Source organism: Lycorma delicatula, chromosome 1 (genome assembly GCF_047948215.1).
Source record: "Lycorma delicatula isolate Av1 chromosome 1, ASM4794821v1, whole genome shotgun sequence".
In the NCBI taxonomy this organism is placed as follows: Eukaryota; Metazoa; Arthropoda; class Insecta; order Hemiptera; family Fulgoridae; genus Lycorma; species Lycorma delicatula.
The window spans coordinates 52005855-52024614 of NC_134455.1; the positions used below are offsets into that span (position 1 = coordinate 52005855).

The following is an 18760-nucleotide window of genomic DNA, read 5'->3' on the forward strand; positions in this document are numbered from 1 at the left end:
CCCATGATGATGATGAGGTAGAGTGTGTATACGAAGAGATTGATGAAGCAATTAAACATATAAAAGGAGATGAAAATTTAATAATAGTTGGAGATTGGAATGCAAGCATTGGAAAAGGCAAGGAAGGAAATATAGTGGGTGAATACGGGCTGGGCAAAACGAATGAAAGAGGGGACCGACTTATAGAGTTTTGCACGAAGTTTAATTTAGTAATTGCCAACACCCAATTTAAAAATCATAATAGAAGAATATACACTTGGAAAAAGCCAGGCGATACTGCAAGATATCAGATAGATTATATCATGGTTAAGCAAAGATGTAGAAATCAACTCGTTGACTGCAAAACTTACCCTGGAGCAGATTGATAGCGACCATAATTTGGTGATAATGAAATGTAGATTGGGGTTTAAAAACCTGAAGAAAAGGTGTCAGATGAATCGGTGGAATTTAGAGAAGCTTGAGGAAGAGGAGGTAAAGAAGATTTTTGAGGAGGACATCGCAAGAGGTCTGAGTAAAAAAGATAAGGTAGAAAATGAAGAAGAAGAATGGGAGAATGTTAAAAAGGAAATTCTTAAATCAGCAGAAGCAAACTTAGGCGGAATAAAGAGAACTAGTAGAAAACCTTGGGTTTCAGACGAAATATTGCAGCTGATGGATGAACGTAGAAAATATAAGAATGCTAGTGATGAAGAAAGTAAAAGGAACTATTAAGAAATGCTATAAACAGGAAGTGCAAACTGGCGAAAGAAGAGTGGATTAAAGAAAAGTGTTCAGAAGTGGAAAGAGAAATGAACATTGGTAAAATAGACGGAGTATACAGGAAAGTTAAGGAAACTTTTTTGGGTACATAAATTAAAATCTAATGTGTTAAAAAAGATGGTACACCGATATATAATACGAAAGGTAAAGTCGATAGATCGGTGGAATATATTGTAGAGTTATACAGAGGAAATGAATTATAAAATGGTGTTACAGAGGAAGAAGAGGAAGTTCAGGAGGATAAATGGAAGAAACAATACTGAGATCTGAATTTAAGAGAGCATTAAAAGATTTAAATGGCAGAAAGGCTCCTGGAATAGACGGAATACCTGTAGAATTACTGCGCAGTGCAGCTGAGGAAGCGATTGATAGATTATACTAACTGGTGTGTAATATTTATGAAAAAGGGGAATTTCCATCAGACTTCAAAAAAAGGGTTATAGTCATGATACCAAAGAAAGCAGGGGCAGATAAATGTGAAGAATACTGAAAAATTAGTTTAACTAGTCATGCATCAAAAATCTTAACTAGAATTCTATACAGAAGAATTGAGAGGAGAGTAGAAGAAGTGTTAGGAGAGACCAATTTGGTTTCAGGAAAAGTATAGGGACAAGGGAAGCAATTTTAGGTCTCAGATTAATAGTAGAAGGAAGATTAAAGAAAAACAAACCAACATACTTGTCGTTTATAGACCTAGAAAAGGCATTCGGTAACGTAGACTGGAATAAAATGTTCAGCATTTTAAAAAAATTAGGGTTCAAATACAGAGATAGAAGAACAATTGCTAACATGTACAGGAACCAAACAGCAACAGTAATAATTGAAGAACATAAGAAAGAAGCCGTAATAAGAAAGGGAGTCCGACAAGGATGTTCCCTATTTCCGTTACTTTTTTATCTTTACATGGAACTAGCAGTTAATGATGTTAAAGAACAATTTAGTTTAGGAGTAACAGTACCAGGTGAAAAGATGAAGATGCTACGATTTGCTGATATAGTAATTCTAGCCGAGAATAAAAAGGATTTAGAAAAAACAATGAACGGCATAGATGAAGTCCTACGCAAGAACTATCGCATGAAAATAAACAAGAACAAAACAAAAGTAATTTAATGTAGTAGAAATAACAATGATGGACGACTGAATGTGAAAATAGGAGGAGAAAAGATTATGGAGGTATAAGAATTTTGTTATTTGGGAAGTAGAATTACTAAAGATGGACGAAGCAGGAGCGATATAAAATGCCGAATAACACAGGCGAAACGAGCCTTCAGTCAGAAATATAATTTTTTTACATCAAAAATTAATTTAAATGTCAGGAAAAGATTTTTGAATGTATATGTTTGGAGTGTCGCTTTATATGGAAGTGAAACTTGGACAATCGGAGTATCTGAGAAGAAAAGATTAGAAGCTTTTGAAATGTGGTGCTATAGGAGAATGTTAAAAATCAGATGGGTGGATAAAGTGACAAATGAAGAGGTATTGCGGCAAATAGATGAAGAAAGAAGCATTTGGAAAAATATAGTTAAACGAAGAGACAGACTTATAGGCCACATACTAAGGCATCTTGGAATAGTCGCTTTAATGTTGGAAGGACATGTACTGAAATGAAACGACTAGCACTAGATAGGGAATCTTGGAGAGCTGCATCAAACCAGCCAAATGACTGAAGACAAAAAAAAAGTGATAAAGAAAAATTTTGATCTTCTGAAAAGAACTTCTGTTATTAAAGATTTCGTTTAAAAAAAACAAAACTATTTTATTCACCTCGTACAATCAAAACAATAAAATAAATTATTTATTACAAGATAAAAATGTAGATTTTTCTGTCGGAGAATAGTTATTGTCTATTGTTAGTAACAAATTTTTTTTTTTGTTAGCACGAAGTTAAGTGACATTAAACTGATACGTTCATATGAGTCATCATTAAACATAAGCGAGGTAAATATTTCAATATGAAAGCTTCTGTTTGAATTCAGATCTTGGGTATCTTTCACAGCAGACTTCATTATTACGTTCGCAGAAAAAAATCTGTTTTTATTTCTGCTTAGTGAAATGTTTTTTAAAATGAATGGATATAAATTTCCGTTCATTTATTTTTCTAAATCAGACTCTAGCTATTGTTAAAATCATCCTGGTAGAACTTTCTAACACAAATAGAATGTATTTTTAATATACAGAGTGTTACTTATGCGGTTTTAAGTACATTGTATGTATGATACACATAAATGATAATTATGATATAGTCAATAGTAAAACTTTAATAAATAAATGCTACGGGTCTAAAACAAGTAATTAGAAAAAATCAATGAAATTTATAGTAAGTGTATCATACATCCACTAGCATATACTCGTATATATATATATGATATGAGCAAATAATTCTAGAACAAACAGGTTATTCTTAATAGATTCAATAAGTTTTTAATTAAATTAACTTCATATATTTTTATTACAAAAAACTGATTTAAGCTATATTCTTAGTTTTAATTAGTTATTTAGTTATTATTTTTTCAATATAGATTGTTTTTAGGAATAATTAAATAGTAATGTTATCATTCTTATTGACATGCCTGATGAACAAATAAACGACTGAATTTTTATTCTGCAAACATGACCGTATTTACAAGTATTTTCAACCAAACAGTTGCTTGATTTTAAGCAAGTATTACTCACTCCATCACTCTTTAAAAAAACCACTGTTAAAATGTTCAGGTCTTTAAAACTTACTTTTTTCAGCATTAATTCCGAATAAAATTACAGCTTGCATTCATTACGCCAAAGTTACAGAAGGTAAGAAGATATATCAGTTGTTGCTTTTAGGTTTTATACTGCACCATACAGGTAACATAACGTTTTTATATTTTACATTTTTTACTTAAATTCGACAATACTTCCAATTATTAGGAAGTAAGTAGTTTAAAATATTAGTATTTTTATTTTTTAGAATAAATTGCGTTATAGAGATATAAGTTATCATATTATTGTTTCGGATAGAAAAGCTTTCAAAATTATGAAAGAAGTATCTAGAATAAATGACTATGAACAGAATTAAAAAAAAAAAAAAACATAAATGAAAATTTGAATAAAATGAAAGAAAATATGAATGAAACTGTCAGTATAAATTAATGAAAAAATGGATATCATATTAAGAGAACTTAAGTGTTCTCTTACGCACTCTTAAGAGTTGAAGTAGAAAATCTTAAGTCTTATTTAGACGTGTTTAAGATAGATTTTAATAAGTTAGAGGATAGTTTAGCTAAGTTTGAGCAATTAGTTAGTGGTGACATAGAAACCAATGTGAATAAAGTCTTAGAAGTTATTCATAAGGACATCGCACGGTTAACGGAAGCAGCCTGTAGGACCGGGAAATTGTGTGTTCAGTTCATAGGATCAAGAATTAGGCGGATTTGATAGACCGTCCTACGGCGGTGAAGCCATCCAATTTTGACGGAATTCATTGGGAGCTGTCTTCAGGCAACAGTTCAAAGCGGCATCGTCATAACGGTTGGACAACTCCAGAGGAGAAGACTACGATCCTGATCTCGGGACGGATGAACCGTCTACGGCTGGCTATGACGATGGTGTCGCAGCACTAGAGGGTCGCTATGGACAGCACAACCTGGCGGCTATTTACAGGTGTGTGCTACGGGGATAAGTCCAGAAGTCCAACGAGACGCTGCAGGAGTTCGCTACAGTTATAGGGCAGCTAGCGCAACGAACTTTAGTTGGGCTGCCAGTGGCATACATGGTAGAGGAGGCAGCAGACTAGTTCATTTACGGGCTACGGGATACCGAGATCAAGAGGCACCTTCTTCTCGGAACAGCAAAGTCAACTGACGACGTTCTTAGACTCTGCAACATCTATATTTGTGGTTAGGCCAGAAATTGTCACCGTCTGTGAAAAGAAAAATCTAGATCGCCCTTATATCGTCAGTACTGCGTCGGGAGATACTCTACAGACAGATCAGTTTAGACTTCTTAGAGTTACACTTAGTCACTGCTGTCTTCATATTTGGATATTCATCAATGAGATTAAGAACGACTTTAACCTTAGTCTAGACATCTTGCGAGCTTATGATGCGGCTGTGGACGTCGTTAGGAAGCGGAACTTGTTCAGCAAGGGTGTTACTATTAAATGCGAAACGATATCGGCACCGAGCGAGAAGGTAGTGATGGCTGAACTGTCAAATCCTATCAGGGCGGCAATAGAAATTATAGAACCTGGCAGTACGGTATACAGAAATGAAGTTCAAATTGGCCGTTCATTAATTTTAAATACAACCGAGATTCCCACCCGGATGGTAAATCTCGGAACAACTGAACAGACTGTGTTAAGGGGAACTACTCTGAAAAAGTTTGAACCTGTATTCTGGGTAAATCCTAAGAAGTCGGAAGAGGAAGTGCTGAAGAAGAAGGGACACATGGATGAGCACTAACAAAGATAATATTGGATGCCTTAGAGATTGGATGCATTAGAGATTTAAAACCAGAGGCGACTACGACAGTTTGTCTTTGAATACCAAGATTTCTTTGCAACAGAAGAAGACTCTGTAAAAATAAAGCCAAACACAGAGATCCACCGATGACTGTGATGTGTTATGAGGTTTAGAGGATCTAAAAGACGACCAGACGCCCAGCCAATCCGTCTACACCTCGTCGTTTGCCTCTAGCAAAACAAATTCAAGTTGACAAGATGATGAAGGATATGAAAAATAAAGGAGTCATTGAATATTCAGGTAGTCCTTGCTTATCTCCCGTTGTTCCAGTCAACAAAAAGAATAGCGAAATGCGTTTCTGCGCGGATTACAGAAACTGGACGACATTATGAAGAAGGTCTGCTTTCTTCTACTACGAATCGATGACACTCTAGACACGCTTCAAGATGCAAAGTGTTCTTGTACACCAGATTTGAAGAGTGGATACTTGGATGTTGCTGTGCACACACCAAATAAGAATAAAGGTGCATTTTCTATTGGACGAAGTCTGTGGTAATTCACCGTGATGTATTTTGGGCAATGCACCAGCAACATTTGAAGAACTAATGGAATCAGTCTAGCATAGTTTAACATGTGAATCTTGTCTATACTAGCTGGATGTGATTGTTGTCAGTCGCTCTGTAGACGAATATCTTCAAAACTTACGAAAAGTATTCGACAGGCTGCGAGATGCAAATCTGTTGCTAAATCCGAAGAAATCTAATCTCTTTTGTGAACAATTTCAATACTTGAGCCCCATCGTCTTATCGAAAGGAATCCTACAGATCCAGAACAGTTCAAGGCTGTTCGCGAGATTGACAGCTGCCGAAGAACAAACACAAAGTAAGACGTTTTCTTAGTCTATGCTCGTACTATCGTCGTTTTGTAGAAGGTTTCTTCGATAGCGCTATGCCATTGACCAGACTAAAAGAAGAAAACAAATTCAGGTGGGGCCAAGATAAAGTTGAATCATTAAATCTTGAAGAAAAATTTATGTTCAGCTCCAGTCCTCAGTCGGATGATAGATTAATCGTTGATCCAGATACAAGCAACGTTGGAATCGGTTGCAATCAAGATGGAGAAGAAAGAGTAATAGGCTATTTCAGGAAAACTTTATCAAAACCGGAGATAAAGAACTGCTCTACACGTCAAGAATTACTTGATGTTGTAAAAGTACTAGATCGCTTCCATAAGTATGTATGTAATATATATGGAAGACATTTCACACTTTACATTGATCATTAGGCGATCACGTGGATGCTCAATTTTAAAAATCTCGAAGGCCACGTTAACTGTAGTCATTACTGCAAGGTAGAAAAACGAGCCGAAGTTGCAGATCTATGACGTATGACAACTTTAGCAGCAACAGGCTAACAAAAAAGGAAATGAGAGAAACACAATTAGCAGATGCAAATATCGGCTCAGTATTAACTGATAAAAAGGCTGAAGAACGATGAAAATGGGAGAATATCACGATCAAAGCCCGGTGTAAAAACGTTATGAGTACAATGGCATTCTCTAATAATGAAGGACGGCATCCTCTATCCGAATAGTCTGTCCGCGGATGAAAACAGTGCATCCTACAACTTCTTTTCCTAAATAGTAAAGTGAAGGAAATTTTGAAAGAAGTTCATGGCAGAAAATCTGGAGGTCACCTGGGCGTCAATAAGACGTTGGAACAGTTGCGAAAACGCTATTACTGGCTTTATTTACGAGACGACGTTGAGAATTTGTACAAGCTGTGTGACACGTGTGGGGATAGTTGAGGACCCAGACTGCGAAGCCGAGGCCACATGAATCAATACAACGTGGAAGCAGCATTGAGCCTGTTGCCATCGAAATTGCTGGGTATTTTCCGGTCACTGACAGTGAAGATTAGTATTTGCTAGTTACTATGGATTACTTCACTAAGTGGCCGGAAGTCTAGGATTTACTAAACCTAGAAATATTATCAGTAGTAGACGCTCTCGTGAATGGATTCTTCTGCCGTTTTGGGGTACCGAGAGAAATACACAGTGACTGAGGGAGAACTTAGAATCTCGACTTTTGCAAGAGATTCTCAAGCGTTTTGGTGTACAAAAAACGAGAATTACATAGCTTCATCCACAGTCAGATGGCATGGTAAACCCTACATGAAAACTATACAGGAACACTTACGAAAGGTCATCACGGTTAATCAACGTGACTGGAACAAGAAACTACCTCTCTTTCTAATTGTTTACAGAGTAGCTGTGCATGAAACCACCGGCATTACACCAGCCAAGATGACCATCAGAAGAGAGCTGAGATTATTATGTAATTTCCTCTTTGGCTCACCGCCATAAATACAATACACATCAGAATTGGTGAGTCACCTAACAGAAGTCCATCATTATGACTGACAGCATTTGAAAATGAATGAAAATATGAAAACAAGATACAACCTATAAGCAAAGTTTAATGGATTGCAAGGAGATCGAATGTAGCTCTACCGTCCAAGGAATCTTCCTTGGACGTCTTCCGACTAGATAGTCGGAAGATATTCGAAACTTCAGACCAATTGGGAAGGAAATAACACCTTATTGAACTGAATCAACGACTTAGTCCACAGAATTCAGCACAATCCGAGAACGAAGAATATCGTAGTTCATCTGGACCACCTGGCGACTTATCAGGAGGCTTTTCGGAACAACCAGTTTTAACGAGTTGCAGTGTAACGGTAGGAAAGATTCAGAAAGAATAAAGGTAGAAAATGAAGAAAGAAAAATCTAGACGAAATGAAGGATGTTTTTCTAGAAAAGGATTTATAGAATGCATTAGAAGGTGCGGACAATGAAAATTGTTACGCTTGACCAAAGAAAAGAACGGGTTAAGAACTAGTACTTCAGGCCAAGTCCTAGGTCCGGAGATAAAATACTGCCGAAAACCAGCGGAGGTTGAGTTCAGGACAACTGTACGGTTTGCTATGAATGCGATCACTGTGTGTGATTTCAGAAAAATGTTTGAAATCGACTAATGGTTAGTAATCTCCAAAAACTTCTTAGTTTTTGGAGAAAAAGTGGAAGATAAAAATGTCTTAAAGTATTGCAAGTCTGATAATGATTTTAATTCTGACTACAAATCAAATACAGAAGAAGACTGTGAAAAAAATATTAAGTTTGGAAAAATAACACGAAATAGGCAGAAAATCCCACTTAATGGTAGAACATGTGTAAAAAAATTATCATTTATCTACCGAGAGTGAAGCTGAAAGAAAGAAATGCAACAAGTTAATTGATTGTTGGAAAATTACACTTCTGAAGGAAAAAGAAAATTAAAATTAAAAATATAAAAGTAAGGAATTCAAAAAGCGTCTGAACACTACAAATCTTGGTAGGGAAGCGAGAGAAATAAGGATAGAAAAATGTTATTATAGGTACAATACAAAAGAGAAAGCTGCAAAATAAGTACAGTATTTTCATTTGCAAGGAATATCACAAATTATAACAATATAACTTTTCTGTCTTTCATTATATCTTTAAAAAGGTGCGCTCTTTTTTGTTATAACTATTTTAATTCTACTGCGGTTAATACGTTTAATAATCATGAGTTTATTTATTTATTTGTAACAAATTCAAAATTTAGTAACAATAAAATTTAGGTACAGCCTTACTTAAAATTGACAGAGAAGAAGGATGTGAAAAACATGGAAAAAATTTACGTTGCGTTTCATATAGCAAAGAGGTAAATATCATCTTAAAAACATACTATTGCTGCTCCTAGAAGACCGCACTCGTCTCCAGAAACGTTAAATATAAATTTCCGATCTCCATGGTGAAGTGTTAGCGTTTCGATCTTTCATCCGGAGGTCCCGTGTTTGAATCCCGGTCAGGCATGGCATTTTACCTACGCTACAAAGTCCAATTAACCATATCCCACGCACAAACTTTAAGCTTATGTGACGTACAAAAAAAAAACCATTGAAGAAGCGGGAGTACATAAGTTGATATTTAAGAAAAAATATTGAAATTATATAGGATAAGTGAAGAAAACTAAAAGTTATATTGTAACCGGAATAAAAAATATTTTGCTCTTCACAATTATAGAACACCAGAGAATTTCGGCTTTAGCACAAATTCCTGAAAAAATATTACAAAATTAATTTAGAAACTAGGTTTGAAAAATGTCCATTATGAACAGGAATTAGATAGCTGGAAAACTTAACTGTTGATAAGTAGGTGGCAACGTCTAAAAACGTTTTAAAATGTAAAATTTAATAAAACGTTTTTTAGTTTAGTTTTTTATCGCAAAACCGTTTACATATATTTCTTTCCTTAAATTTTAATAAAGTCCATATTTGACTGAGATTCATGCTATCTAGGTCTTTTTCGAAATAAGTTACATTTTTTCTCAGTCGCCTATTGAATGGTGGTGGCCTACGATAGGTAATGGTGGAGCAGTTGAGTTCGAGTGCTTTAATCTACTTTTAAACTATCTTCCCGCTTTTGTCTGAGACTGTCAGTAACAATACAGTTTCTTTTCAATAGTTTTCTATTATTTAAAAAAATAAAATAAAATTACTATCATTGTAATTAACTTGATATATTTGGTTCTTAATAATGTCAATGATTTTTTCCATTTATTTATATTAGTTTTTAATTATTTTTTTTATACTATTGATTAATATCTATCTAATATTACTGTCTAATAATACTGTAATGAGTATTTATGACGATAGTATTGGGAATGAAATCGACATCTAGTTTAAATTTATTATGTTTTTCTTGTAAATGATTTTTGAGCTAATCTCAATCGAATTTTTTCAACAATTGTTTAGCACAGCTCTTTTGTTTATAATAAACCAGTAAAATATCTTGAATTAGGTATAAAGATAGCCTTTAATATAACTCTTATATACAGGTTACATAAATACGTAATCAACTCATTAAATGAAGCCGGTTAATATCAACATTGAATCCATTGTTGATTATATTTAATGATTAGAGTCAACAGTGAACGCTCTGTTTACTTATTATAGAGTTTATATTTGTGGTTAACCAGTTGGATGATCTAATTATAATTTATTACCGTACACACTGATTAACTTTAATGAATGGTTGAATCCAGTAATTTATATTTCTGCTTCGGTTTTTATTTTAATTTTCCCGATCCGCTTATTAATTTTGTTTGCAGTATAAAATCTAGATTTTATTACTTTATTTTACTTGTGTATTTTAACTTCATTTTTGAATTTATTGACGAATAGTGGATTCAGACATTTTACTCTAAATCCCTCTCAATTAAAATATTATCAGAAGGGTTTTTAAAAAATGAATTCGGTGATTACACGTAGAAAAAAAGCTTTACAAGACTAAGAAGATACATGACAGTAATCAGACATAAAGTAATTGCAAAATTGCGTAGCAGTAATCAGTTACGATAAACGAAGTTGATTTAATAAGAATAAAACTATTCTAAATTGAAGTAAAAAATGCCAAAATCCGTTTTACTAAATCTGGAAGAGTTACGTACAAATTTTAAAAAAGACGTGTAGAAAGTCTACAACAAAGTTTAGTTAAGTTTTGTAATTATTGCTATTGTGATATTATATATTCGCTTATTTCCGCAAATCTAGAAACTCTAATACTGAATGACAATGTGTTAAAATTTAAGGGAAATTAAAAGGTAGAGCTGAGTGAAAAGATATTGTATTAAAAAGTAAAATGATTTGAAAGAAAAAGTTCACCATAATCAGGAATGTGTTAATTATAAAGCAACACAGACAGCGTAGAATTTAACCTGTTGGAAGACGGAAAATTATTGTAAAAGTTCAGAACAGACGGGGGATCAATCTGGTGAATACAAAAAGTGGTAGTGTCTCTTGAAAGTAAAAATATTTATTACAACCGATTAATTTCAATCCAAAGTTGGCTATTTCAATAAATATAGATCCTTTTTTAAATAAACTTAACAAATAAAATGTATAATGGCAACGTATTCTTTCACGTTAATTGAGTACGTAAAGCATTCAATTTCTATTAAGGAAAAGATTCACTTGCTAAAATGTATTCTGTCTACGTTTCCATTTTCTGTTATTTTACTTGATTTTTAAAAGAACTCAAAAACAATTGCCGGTTTATTATTGCCTATTCAACTCTTATCTGTTTAAAATTTTCCTTCTAAATTCGTCTAAACATTTTGGTATCAGCAACGCTGTTGAATTTACAGTTTATTTCCAAATTCAATTACTGGATACTGCTATTCAGTTTTGAGTTTTATTAAATTCATTCTATCTGTTTTGTTAAATTGCTTCTATGCATTTGATGAAAAGTTTAGTAAGTTATAAATAAGTAGTTCAAGTTATTGAAATAGATTTGAATAAGATTTTTACTCGCATGAATATTTTTGATTATAAAATTTGATCAGTGATATTTTAAATGCAAATTCACAACAGAGGCTACATTAAAAGGTTATAACGTACATTATTCATTAATAACGGAAAAATTAAGGTGAATTTTAATCTATTGTACTTGTAGGCAGAAAGTAGTACTTTTTTTTTTTGGAAATATACATTTTTTATTGCCTTTGAATCGTGAAAGAGTTCATGGAGAAATGTAATAATTTATTTATACGTGAATTTTTTTTCAGAAAACTATGCTATTCACATAAATATTTAGAAATTAATTATGTATATAGAAATACCGTTATTTCAACAGAAGAATTTGAAAAACAAAAGCGTGTTAAAAAACTTTTAGAATCTCCATAGAAGCTTTAACAATATATAATATTAAAACCTTTAAAGAATGAAGTAAATGCAAGGTAGTAGATTTAGTACAAGGAAGTATAGTTACGTATTTAAATGATGCTAAAAATCAGAAAAAAATACACGGATTAGAAAATTATATTTATGAAATTTAGACCGTTTGATTGACAAATTTTTATAATTAAGACCATATTGATATACAGGACAGATGCAGGAGAGTTAGTTTCGGTATAAGTTCTAAAATAGGAGTTTAATAATGATATCCTCCGCAAGTTTTGGAGACCCTTTCCAAACTATTTGTAACGATGATCTAAGAGCGGTAGGATTTGCTTAAACTAATCTAATACTGGTCAAAATATAAGTGCAATTATTTCTTTTTAAGTCTCAATATTATGACTATATGTAATTGGTGAGGTTAAGCGATTAAATTGTAGTCTCAATAATATTAGCGTATGATGAATGATTTTTAAGGAAATACGTAATGAGTTAGTGATAAATAGCAAGACAAATTTTTACTTATTATTTAATGAAAAAAATGTTCATGAATTAGTAAAAATTCGACATTCAGTTTTGAAGGACAGCGTTCAATTTTTTTAATAAACTTTTATTTCCGTTAAAATAGTAGCCTTAAATGAAATCCTTTCCCTTCATTACTTTATCATTGATGTTTAACTACTGCGAGCAATATCAAAACTTCAGTAGCCTTATAACGATAATTAATTAGAAAAAATAACATTTTATAATCTGGAATTTATATAATCATGGTATACATCACAAGTATTGAAAAAAAACCTCATAAATTGCTTCAGCAGGTGCTCTCTTCAGCTGAAAATTTTAGTGTTGAGCAGTAAAATAGTGTTGTGCACTACTATCATCAGTCGTGCACATGTATCAAATCATAGTAGTATTAAAAAAGAAATAGGCACTACGAAAAAAGGACACCATATTTAATATACTGTTTATTTGTAGTATCATATTGTGTGTCTTTTAAACGTATCATTAAACAGTATTGATTAAAAATTTGTAATTTCCTTTACTCTTTACTTTTTTTTACCTTGTCCAAAAAATTCACTCCACAACCTTCGTGGCCGGATAATAGCTTTTCTCCGGAATCATTTTTTGTTACCGTCCAGTTCGTGATATCGTTTTTTGTTTCACCCTAAAGTTCTGAGTTCAAATCCTGAAAAGATTTGTCACTTTGTACAAACTACAATATTAACTTCTTATCATTAGGGTAGGATGATTAACTTCTTAACATTAGGTGTAACTGAATATCGCTCTGTATTTGCTGTGTGAATAAATAAATGAATAAATAAAATAAATATATTTTGCAAATACATTTTGAATTTATTAAAAAAGTAAAAGAAATTTACACCTGACGTTTAGAGATGCGGTATGACTTCAACTATGTGTTAGTTTAACGGTTAAATAATTCGTAATAAAATGTTTTAAGTTTTTGCGAATAATGAGACTAAGAAATCGATTATGCTAGTGATTAAAAATAGTACTTGATAAATAATGAAAATGCAATGACAAAATAACCGTAATGTCAATCACATTTAATGATTTGAAAAAATGTAAGAATTTGATACTCTATTAATAATTGCAGTAGCAACCAGTTATAATGTAGCGGGTTCACCACAACTTGGTTCTAATAATTGATCTGGTGGGTAATCTAATAATTATCTGCCGATTTAACGATGTGTATATTTACTGTATTGATAAAAATGTTTAACTGAAACATCGGTAAAAAACAAGCAAACACAAATAATAATTTTATTTATAATTAACAGATTCGTTAATTATAAGGAATATAAAAAAAAAAACATTTATAATTTTTTTTTCTTCATTCAGAAGACTTATTACATATAACAGTTTTCTAGCACCCATAAAAACTGAATTTACAAATATTTTCCAAAAAGAATTCTTTAAAATTTACCTCAAATGTAATGCGATATTTTCCAGTTAAAAATATAATATAATTAATTAAAATTTTGAGAACGTCTCAGGAAAATTACTTAATTTTCTCTATAATACACAAAACTTAGAGAAAAAATTCATTTTGCAGTCGTATATCTTAAATACAATTCTTCTCACTGAAAATATGGTTTGTAAAACTATGAAGTTTTACCAAATTTTTAATTTTTCTTGACAGAATTCTAACTAACAGTCATCAACATCATGCATGAAAATGCTTCTCAGAGATAAAATACAGTGTAAAACATTTTTTAAATTTTTATATAATAAATATACGCGATTTATAATAACACTGTATCAACAAACACAACTAAAAGTTAATAATTTTTTTAATGAATGAGAATGTGTACATTCGTACTCACGAGCGCGCACGGGTGTGTATGTTTGTTGATAACTGATATGTGGTTTCAATTCCAGAGAAAGTAATCGTCAGGAAATACCTGCGTGTAATTGAATTCCGGCAACGGGTAACAACAGGATTTTGATCCTATTAAAAATTATTGTACTTTTAACTTGATTTGTGTCCGTCAGCAGCTTAGATTAGATTTGGTATTACAATTTTTGATCAAGAGAGCGGCAACCACTAATCCTATTATCGATGAGATATATTGAAATTCGTCTTAAATCATCCGCTACTTCTCTTTTTTTTCATTGTATTTTCCTTTACCTAGTATAACCACGTGAATGAATGAGCGCCATTGTATTTACTAGTGTAAATTGTAATATTTTTTAGTTATTTAAAATAAAATATTATAGTTTTTTGGTAAATATATTTTTGATGATATCTAAATTGATTAGGTATATTAAATTTTTGAAACGTAAATTTTCAAAGTACAGAATTCTTCTAATCGAAAATTCATAAAGGGAGATATAGTTGTAGTCTAGTTTTGTAATAAATTATTATTACCGTTAACAACAACCGAAAGGCTATTAAATAAAATTATTAGTCATTATACTGGATTGTTTATGTATTAAATACGTTTCAACAGAACGCATCTACACTGAAGTTTTTTTCTGCGGAGTAGAAACAACACAGCAATACCTGTTTACGCAAGCGACGGGTTTAATTCACAGTTGGCTTTTATCCAGGATTCAAATACACTGCGGATAACCATGAGCTTGGCAGTCCGAACTGCTGTTTATATACGAAGTAGTACGTAAAATAGCCGCTAATGACTATAAAAAAAGAAGTGGGCGTTTGCAAATAAATTCAAAAATATATCGGAATTAAAAATATTTTTATTATTTTCTAAAAGCATCGGTAAACCATCTCATGCACCTATAATCAAGTTCGATAGCAGCTGTTAGAGAAAGTTGCGATTTAAAAAAAACTTTGATCGATACTTGTTTGTCGAGTGCGTTTACAGATACCGAATAAAGTTTAGTATTTCACGTATAATATTAGAAATTTGTAGTGTTTAATTTCACGGAATGAGTTTTAAACAATTATTCATTACTTCTGTTCGTAATTTTATACTGATATACGGAGTAAAATTTCATTGAGCTAACGAACTATTTCACGGTTACCAACATCAACATGCACTGAAAATAATAACTGGAAACAATAAATTAAGTAGAGAGAGAGAGAGATGCGGTTATAATGAAGTATGCTAAGAGAATTATTTATTTACAAAAATTCTATCAGTACTCAGAGATTCTCTGTTTATCATGCAAATTATACCTGAATACTGCTAATTAAGGAAGTTGAATTTTCCATCTAATGCTCAAATTATACGCTTAAATGCAAATCAGAGTTTGAAAATTATACATGTATTATTGTAAAAAGTAAATTACTCAGTAATGCTAACTGATATTTGTCTTAACGCGTAAAAAGGTTGGGCTACTTCCCTTTTTCATTTGAAGTTTTTGATTGGTCATGTTTTCACTTTGTGAAATCTAATTTAGAATAATACTATAACTATAAAGACATTCATTGTTAATTAGTTAGCTGGGGCTTATTTTTTATTCATCTTTGAAATATAAGTACGGTAGTTAAAGATCAATTTAAACAAAAGAAACTTAAATTTCTACAAATGTTTATTATAATCTGGAAAAGTAATGTTTTTGGTCGTTTTACAGTTTTCGACAAATTTCTTATCGCGTATGTTTTCTTCAGTTTCAGGAAAAGTGGATATACATTTTCTTTTATTCAAGTACAGAACAACAAACCAAAATTAGTTTTCTTGATCCCAAAATATTTAACGGAACCTCTTCAAACTCCTGAGTTCTAGGAAAATATTTTCTACGAAACTATTTAATACAAACAATTATGAAATACTAATATACTAACATTTATACTAATATAAAATAATAATGATTATATCTTATAATCATCATTTTATTTTAGTATTAATAATAACAAATAATTAAATTATCACATTATTCAATTTATTGTAGAAAGAAAATTAATATCTTATATCATTGTTTTACGTGTTTTTATTTTTAGTAATTTAAAAAGTAATCGGTTCATAAAACAATTTTATTTTCCTTGTTTTATTTCTAATGTTATCCCTTAATGAGGCTTAATTAAACTAAATAAATTACTCGTAAATTTGTATCAGACAAAATAAACGACAAACAGTTAAAAAACTGTTTGTCGTTTATTTTTTAGTATAAATTGGTACTATTACATTACATTTAAAGTTATATTACATTTTATTTAAAGTTTTTGTTTAAATTTGGCTTAATCAGTTTAGTTGTGAATTTCAGTAGCCATTATGAAGATAAAATGTTTTTATTTTTCCTCTTTAGCTCGGTAGTCCCGTTTGTAAAACAAAGTGCTTCGAATATTGCTTTTCGATTTGCTATAAACTGAAGTAAATTCAGTTTGTAAACAAGACAGATATGCTACTAAAAATATGTATCAATTAACTAATCATTAACAACATACGACAAGAAAAATTATACTATTTACTTATACTATTTGAACATAAAACAACTGAGGAATAATCACAACTGATTTTATATTTAGAAAATAATGAAATATTAAAATATATAGTACTTAACGAAATATACCGTATTAATCGGCCCATTATGAAAAATGTTTTGGTTCATTTAAATCAGAGGTTCCAAAACTTATTTTTCTCATAGACCATTTTCAAAATTTTGCTGGTTCCGGTGAACCCCCTGCAGATAGTGTACTAGCTCCGGTGGACCCCCTGCAGGTAAGTACTTACTACTTTTTCCGACACTGGCAAACGCTAACATCTATTCACTTTACTTTTCTTTTCGAAATTCCGGAAACAAATGAGTATCCTTGGCAATCGTATTTATATTAGTGAAGAATCAAGCAAGTTCATGCAAGATTGCTAGCACACACATCACAAGTCGTATTTCGTCCCTTTGCACGTCTGAACAAGCGTTGCGGACGGCGGCGGCGGCGCTTTGCAAGTCTCGACACGTTCGTTGTACTGAATATGGAATTTGCAAGTTTTTACAAGTAACAGTCGCTGAGCTTCTCAAAACAGTATCTACCTAGATTGATACGCAAAGTCAAACCAACATTTTAGTTCTTCACTATCGAAACCAGATGCATTTTCGTGGACCCCCGCTTACGAATTGTGAACCACCATTTTTTTGTCACGCCAACGTAGACCCCCGTCGAGTCTCCCGTGTACCCCTGGGGGTCCACCTGGACCACTTTGGGAATCAATGATTTAAATATTAGTTTTAAAGCAGACAAAATTAATTTAATATGTCTAATTTATGATAGTCTTTTACAGGATTTAGCTTATTTTAGTAAAAAACATTTTTAGCTGAAGCCTAGAACTCTATCATGATTTCTGAATTAACAGTAACCTCGGAATCTGCGGGAAAAAATCGATCTAAAAACATATCACTAGGACATGCTAAATTTTGTTGTAAAGAGAGCTATATTATTTAATTTCAATATTAACAGAATTTTTGTATCATTTCAATCTACTGGAGATTAATTTTATGGACTTCACTAGCTTGGGTTGACAGGGTTTTTATGTTTGTACAGCATTTTTAAAAAAACATAAATTTAAAGTTCCATTTTGTAAAACTTTTTAATTATTAACTGTTAAAGAAAAAAAAAACTTAATTCTTTCCTGTAGGTTTGTTATTAAATACTATGCGTGACGGTTTTAATTGTTTTTCATCATTACATTCGGGGCAGGTGAAATTACAATTATAATTTTGGTTCTTTAGGATAGTCACAAGGTTCTAACTATATTTAAAACCTTGGCAAATTAAGCTATTCAAAAAATAAAAATGAAAAAAAATAAAAATAAAAATGAGAGTAAAAGATGAGAATTCTTAATATAAAATAAAATATACGCAATTAAAAACAGTGAACTCTTTTATTTATTACAAAATGACGTAAAAATATTAATATTTCATAATAATAAAAATTGTCTCATAAAAAAAAAATATAAATATTTTATTTACGAGCATAAAATAATTGTTTTGAAGTATTCCTTGTTTGATCGGGACATAAAGGAAAAACTCCTTTTTTCAATCTGTAATCTCCTTTTTGTGTTCTATTCAGGTTTGACGTCTTAATAATGGCCAGTTCTGTACGCTTGGTTATTAACCAAGCCTTAGTTCATTAGACTTTCATTTTTATTTAATACATGTGTAGTTTCTTCGCCCCCCTGGAACTGGACACACAATTAAGCATAAACTCAGCCCCGAGGGTTAACTTTTTCCTCAAACTACCTCGGAAGGACCCAAGGCCCCGGCCCAGGCAGCCGGGACTCGGTCGTTTTGCATGCTATGCCTCAAATGAGTTGTTCCTAGAAGCAAACTACCCACCGGGACTTCAGTCTTGACGCCTTGCCTCTAGTGTGGAACCCACAAAGGGATC

The 18760-nt window shown here is 32.0% G+C and overlaps 2 protein-coding genes across 6 annotated transcripts in view; one reads left to right on the top strand and one right to left on the bottom strand.

Moving 5' to 3' along the window:
* Positions 1-18760, bottom strand: part of LOC142318222 (octopamine receptor beta-2R-like) — a 785889-nt gene that overhangs the window by 48533 nt on the left and 718596 nt on the right. The gene's annotated exons all lie outside the window — the stretch shown is intronic.
* Positions 6144-6479, top strand: LOC142317504 (uncharacterized). Its single transcript, XM_075354065.1, has one exon. It carries the CDS (start codon positions 6144-6146, stop codon positions 6477-6479), a length of 336 nt encoding a protein of 111 aa, XP_075210180.1.